The 6,507-nt window shown below is 52.9% G+C and overlaps 2 protein-coding genes across 4 annotated transcripts in view; one reads left to right on the plus strand and one right to left on the minus strand.

The window, feature by feature from the left end:
- The window catches only part of LOC127748945 (vitellogenin-A1-like), a 17,572-nt gene extending 14,376 nt beyond the window's left edge, over window positions 1–3,196 (minus strand). Inside the window, exons 1-2 of the mRNA XM_052264795.1 lie at window positions 3,066–3,196; window positions 3–2,968 (exon numbers count right to left, since the gene is read on the minus strand). Coding sequence (XP_052120755.1) covers window positions 3–2,968; window positions 3,066–3,096 — 2,997 coding nt within the window. The 5' untranslated portion in view covers window positions 3,097–3,196. The remainder of the gene's footprint in view (window positions 1–2; window positions 2,969–3,065) is intronic.
- A 1,387-nt stretch (window positions 3,197–4,583) lies between these two features.
- The window catches only part of LOC113216979 (E3 ubiquitin-protein ligase TRIM38-like), a 19,251-nt gene continuing 17,327 nt past the window's right edge, over window positions 4,584–6,507 (plus strand). Inside the window, exon 1 of one of the 3 annotated variants that reach the window (XM_052264756.1) lies at window positions 4,584–4,635. The gene's annotated coding sequence lies outside the window, so the exon portion shown is untranslated. Of the gene's footprint in view, window positions 4,756–6,507 lie in introns of all 3 variants that reach the window. The other 2 variants (XM_052264755.1, XM_052264757.1) reach the window with 2 other exon arrangements.

Below are 6,507 nucleotides of genomic sequence, written 5' to 3' on the forward strand. Positions count from 1 at the left end.
GCCTGGAAGCCACCGAGGTTGGCGCGAGCGCTGACGAAGGCGGCGGAGGGGATGTAGCTGTCGTCGCTGCCGATGGTGGCGAGGGCGGCCTGGTAAGCGAGGTTCATCTCCTCAACATCGTTGCTCTTCAGGTTGAGCTTGGAGTACTGAGGGCCGTTGATGGTGGCGTTGAGCATGTCGACGGCGGCGCGGGCGTTCTGGGCCAGCTCCTGGTTGTCCTGGGACTGCAGGTTGTTGGCGGCAGACTCGATGGCGGACTTGACGACGGAACGGACCTGCTGGCTGGGGTCCTGGTTGGTGAACTCAGCCATGCGCTGGAGCATGCTGGCGGGAGGGTTGGTCTTCATGAGCAGGAAGACGGCGGCAGAGCGGATCTCGGAGGCGTCACCAGCGTTCTGGTAGACACGGAACAGGACGGGGCGGGCGACCTTGGGGGAGATCTTGGCGAGCTTGTTCAGGGCGACGACCATGTGGAGGCGCTGGAAGGTGGAGACGGGCTTCTGGCCCTCGAGGTAGGGCTCGAAGACGGCGAGGATCTTGGGGTGAGCGATGTTGCCGAGGGCGCGGGTGTAGACCTGGACCTTGTGGCTGTCACCGTTCTGGACGGCGCTCTTCAGCTGCTGGGCGAAGTAGGGGATGTAGTCACGGGTGACGGCGGAGGCCTTCTTGGGGTTCAGGCGGCCGTAGACGTGGGTGGGGTAACGGGTGTAGGCGGTGGCGTTGTCGACCTGAGCACGACGGACCAGGTTGGCGAAGGACAGGATGGCGGAGGTGTTCAGGAACTGCTGCTTCTGGACCTCGGACTTCTTGATCAGGGAGAAGAGGGTGTCCATGTACTCGCGGGTGGGGGTGCGGGTGGTCTCGGGGAGAACAGCGAGGAGCTCGGCGGCCTCCTCACCCTGGACCTTGTGGTTCTCGATCCACTCCTTCATGGCGGAAAGGGCGGGGTTGGTACCGGCCTGGGCGACGGCGTCACGGAAAGCCTTCCAGGCAGCGTTCTTGGCGCTGGCGCTCTGGCTCTGGCTGGCGCTCTTGGAGGCGGGGGCGTACAGCTCACGGGCGGCCTGCTCAATCTGCTTGGCGTCCATGATGCGGACCAGACGGGCGAGGATGGTGAACTTGGCGAGGGTGGCCTTCTCGGGGATCTGGCTGGGCTGCTGGAGCTCCTGGCCGATCTGCTGAGCGATCTTCTGGACGGCGTGAACGGGGTTGACCTGGCTGGAGGCGGCGATGTTGCTGCCCTGGTAGCCGACGAAGTAGGGGAGCATGGGGTGCTTGGGGGCCTGGTTCATCTTGGGCTTGGACTGGAACCACTCCTCGCTGGAGTCAATGCTGCTAGAGCTGCTGGAGCTGGAGCTGTCAGAGTCGCTGCTGGAGGAAGAGCTGGAGCTGCTGGAAGAGCTGGAGGAAGAGCTAGAGCTGTCGCTGGTGTTGTTGCGGTTGCTGCGGATCTTGCGGTTCTTGCCAGACTCGTTGCTCTCGCTGGAGGAAGAGTCAGAGCAGGAAGAAGAGCTGGAGGAAGAGCTGGAGTCGGAGCTGGAGCTGGAGGAAGAGCTGCAGTCAGAGCTAGAGCCGGAAGAAGAGTCGGAGGAAGAGGAGCTGCTGCTGCTGTCGGTGTTGTTGCGGCGGCCGTGCTTCTGCTTCTGGTTCTCCTGGCTCTCGCTGGAGCTGGAGCTGGAAGAAGCATCCTGGTTCTTCAGGGAGCGGCGGAAACGCTTAGCGGCGGCACTGTGCATGCGCTGGTTCTCCTGGCTCTCGCTGGAAGAGCTGGAAGAGCTGGAGTCAGAGCTGGAGTCAGAGCTAGAGCTGGAGCTAGAGCTGGAGTCAGAGCTGGAGGAAGAGGAGCTAGAGGAGCTGGCGTCGGTGCCGTTGCTGCGCTTCTGCTTCTTCTGCCACTTCTCCTGGCTGCCGCTCTCGGAGGAAGAGGAGCTGCTGGAGGAAGAGGAGGAGGAAGAGGAGGAAGAGCTGCTGGAGGAGCTGCTGGACTCGTCGCTCAGGTCAGCGTTGTTGGAGGCAGAGAAGGGGTCGTTGTAGTCGTAGACGAGGTCCTTGATCTTGCGGGGGTTGGTGGGGGCCTCCATGTGGCTGTTGGAGGAGCTGACAGAGGCGAGGGTGAGGTTCATGCGGGAGACGACCATACCCTTCTGGTTGTTGTACAGCACGGGGCTCAGGATGACCTTGTTGGTGGTCACGGAGGACTGGATGGTGTAGCGCTGGAGGTTGCCGGACAGGACAACACGGCTGACAGAGGAGCGGGCCATGAACTCGCCCATCTGGTTGGAGGCGGGCTTGACGTCGGTGAGGGCGTTGAAGCCAAAGTTGTAGCCGGGGCGCTGCTCGCAGTGGCTGAAGTTCTTGGTCTTGACGATGTCGATCAGCTGACCGTCACCGCGGAGCTGGGGCATGGGGGCGAGCTCGGGGCGGCTCTGGAGCTGGTACTGGGGCAGGGGGCTGATGTCGTACATGACCTCGCACTCTCCAGTGACGTCGTCCTCCATGGTCTTGAAGACACCGTTGACGGAGCCGTGGCTGGGCTTGTTGTTGATGCGAGAGCTGATGAGGTTCTCGGCCTGAGTGTCAACCTGCAGCTGGCTGGCGATACCCTTGAGCATGTTAACCTCCCAGGTAGGGACGTTCTTGCTCACGATAAGCTCATCGACGATGCCGTTCTTGAGCTTGATCTGGAAGGGCTTGCTGCTGACGGGCAGGCTGTGGTAGTTCAGCTTGCTTTCGGGGATGGGGGTTCCCCAGCCAGCGGGCAGCTGCTGCTGGATCTTGGCATACTCGGCGTTGGAGACCTTGGCGGTGAGGAGGTTGTCGGACTTGGGCTGCACAGTCAGCTGGGCGCGCATGAGCACACCAGCGTACTGGTTGGCCACCTGGTGCAGGGCGGTCAGAGTGCGACCGCGCACCTGGTACTTGTACTCGGAGCCAGACTTCCAGCCGTGCTCGGCCGAAGCCGCGGCGACTGCAATACAGAAATGTAAGAAGTAAGCACAAGAGCAAGAGGACAAGCCGTGTGGGGCGCTAGGGCCGGCTCGCCTGGCGCAGGCAGAGGTACTCACCGAGGAGAGCGAACAACAGTGCCTTCCACATGTTGCTTGACCCGTGGGACGTTGAGTGAACGTGCCGAAACTCTGGCCGCTCTTGGCTTATATACCCCGCTGTCAACAACAAATTGTCACCCTTTGCAGTTGGTCACACTCTTATCACTACGCCACTTATCAGTTTGCTCGATTTCACTTATTCGGCTGTTCTGTCCATCCCATACGGATCTCATGCTAAAAGAATGAAATATAGTTTTACACAGAAAAGTGCGTCGCAAGTGGAATAAAAGTGTTAAGTTGGCACATAAAAAACACACACACTACATCCGTTTGCACCTTGTTCCTTGTTGTGCATAATGCTTGCAAAATTTCAGACAGCCATAATATTATGCGCACTTTTATGCATAACTACGTACAGTGTGTATAATTATGCACATTTTGTTCACAATTATGCATAAAAAATTGTGCATTCTTATGGCTGTATGAAATTCTGTAAGTTTATGCATAACAATATGCATAAGGGTTTAGTGTGTAGTGCGCGATGGTTTTGTGTGTGTAACCTGCACTGTAATTGGCATATTTGTAGTACGGATCAATTTGTCCATGTATTACGGATGTATTACGTTTGCACAGAATTCTCCGTAAGCGAGTCCGTGGAGAAATCCGAGTGTATGAAGAGTTGAGTTTTAACCGTACGAAGGATGGGGGGAGTGGAGTTGGATGAGTGGAAAGAGCCCCCCGCCCCCATTTCCCCCTGGCGTCCCCGCCTGAGAGGTTGGCAATTTTCATTTCACTACAATACTCCCGTAGGTAGGCAACCAACGGTGCATCGCCCCTTCTGTCAGTCGGACCTAAAACCGCGCCTGCACGTACCTTTGCACAAGCGATGCCCGGGCTGACCCCTGACACAAGCTTGTTTCGATTCGGCGCGTGGCGTGGCTGCTGACGGAAAGCTAAATAAATCTGCCTGCTTCTTTCCTTTATCGCATATAGTGCTCAGAATATGCAGACAGAACTAGAAGCCAAAGTTAAATCAATTGTGGATTATTAGTTTTTTTGTTGACTTTGATTAAAAGGTTAAGAGATTTATGTTTACTAGTTCAATTAAGAAGATTGCTGTGGGTGGCTCCGGGACTCTGAGAGCTACGGGCAACTCCAGTTCCATGGCACAGATTAGGTTCGTCTTCAGTTTAAATCAGCCTATACGCAATTGAATCTGAACCGTATCATCGTTGAATATAGAATAGCCCGAGCACGCATGCAGTCGCGCTGGCGGGTGGGCTTGCCTATTGAACCTAACTAATAGTGCCTGAGACCTGCAGGTTATACGTATGAGTACACCGCGATACATCGTAGAACTACCCCGCACGCACACCAACCGGAGACCAGATGTCGCTACACGCGGCTCTGGCGTGGAGTATATACAGCCAGAACCGAAGGTGCGGCCCACCTATCGATGTGCTCGCATGACCGCATTTAATTTTTTTTGCTATCAGCAAAGACTGATAGGTGGACTTGCGCACTGATAACAGTGTGATGGATTCGTCAGTTATACGGAGGTCGTCTGCAAGAACGCAACCGGGAGTAGGTCAGTGGAAGTGAAACGATTTAATGTAATGTGTTTCACATGTCATATGTCATAGCCGTTTGTGTCTAATTAGGCACCACATAACAGCCAGCGATAATAAGGAAAGGTGAAACTATGATGGTAAATATGTTCTTGTTATTGCGTAAAAGACGATTCAGCGGTGATTCAGCTAGGTTTGTCAATTTTTGGGGAAGCAGGTTTGAAATCAAGTTTTTAGAAAGTAATCCGAGTGGGCACTGAAAACTTAACAGTGTGCATGGCATGCCAGCGTCATGTACAGCGTGCATCGGCATGCACACGTTCCTACAGTATGAATGACATGCACACGTTGCCACTATTTCCTTTGGGGCAGATAACTTTGGAAAGTGGATGACATTATCAGTTCCTTCGTGAAAGGACCTGTCAAACGAGCTACCATGTGATGGGGTTCAAATCTACCTCTACCAAAACCTGAATAACGTTGGCAAAATATTAGAAAGAATTTCGGTAGATTTGAAGCTCTTTTTTTCACGAAGAAACTGAAAATGTCATCCACTTTCCAAAGTTATCTGCCTTAAAGGAAATAGTGGACACGTGTCTATGTCATGCACACTCTATATAACACGTGCATGCCATGCACACTATACAGCGTGCAAAGCACGCGTTTTTAGTACGGTCTCAACTTTCTTGTAGAGTGTACTCCAGATTATTGAAATCGCTAGATTGGCTTGTTGGTCGTGAAACACAATAATTTTGTCCGTTCTGAAATAGATGTACGCAAAAGGGCAATTAAACTACGGGAGCTTGACGCCTGTGGGCCTCAGGGTAGGCCACCCCGCAGTACATGCCTGCACTGCAGGCGAGATGTTGCCTACCTATCAGGCGCTATGAGAGCTTGCACAGCTGATGAACTTGACAGTTTCGCAAGGGCGAGTTATGGACGACCTTTCTGGACGTATATACCACATTGTTTTGTTCTGTAACAAAAGTATTTGTAAAAGTGCAACTACGTTAGTGAAATGCCAACGGTTCTCGATCATGTTTCATTCTTATTTTTTGCTGTCAAGTAACGACAAAAAAGTAGCATCAGGTGTTTAAAAAAAGCGCACTGGAAACGAACGTGTGTGAATGTCGCACATTTGTCGGTGTGTGAATATCCATTCGTACACTTAGGGGAGTAAACATGTGAATTTTCTAGGGAAAATTTAATTTAAATTCACACCTTAGCCCCTTCAAGTGTGCGAATGGATATTCACACACCAACAAGTGAGCGACATTCACACACTTGCGTTTCCAGTGCGGACACTACTGTGTTGCGGGATTGCATAATCACTAAGGCCTCAGGGGCTATGGTGCCTTACGGGCAAGGTTCGGAAAGTTAACCAAAAAAGTTCAATCGTTAAGTTAAAGTTAAATCGGCAAAAAATATTAACGGTTAAGTTGAAACGTTAACTTTTCATAAAAAGTAACTGTTAAGTTAACGTTAACTTAACGAAAGTTAACGCAACTTTTTCGTTACATTTTGGTATCTAAAAGCTCTAATTTTCACTGTACGTTTTCAAAAAATAACAGTCAATTTTCATTTTTCTTCAACGTTTGATCTTTTTCTAAATTTTTGTCTAACTTTTGGACCTCCTATACGTAAACTGTTACGCGACCACTATCACCACCACCCCTACCTAACCCTTCCCTGCCTCATAGGTCCCCTGACACATACGTTCACTCCATAACGAATCATCTCTAGGACCTGCCACTTTCATTGCCGCCCCGACTGCGCATTCTCTTTTGCGGCCTTGGCCCAGGTCGCAGTGCTCCCGGTCCCGGAGCCGTCCCAGCCCCCAGCGAGGGCCACTAACCCCAGCCCCCGCGCAAGTGCTGCATCCAAAATCGGGC

The sequence above is a fragment of the Frankliniella occidentalis genome, unplaced genomic scaffold, assembly GCF_000697945.3.
Source record: "Frankliniella occidentalis isolate FOCC.00 unplaced genomic scaffold, Focc_3.1 Scaffold21, whole genome shotgun sequence".
NCBI lineage: Eukaryota > Metazoa > Arthropoda > Insecta > Thysanoptera > Thripidae > Frankliniella > Frankliniella occidentalis.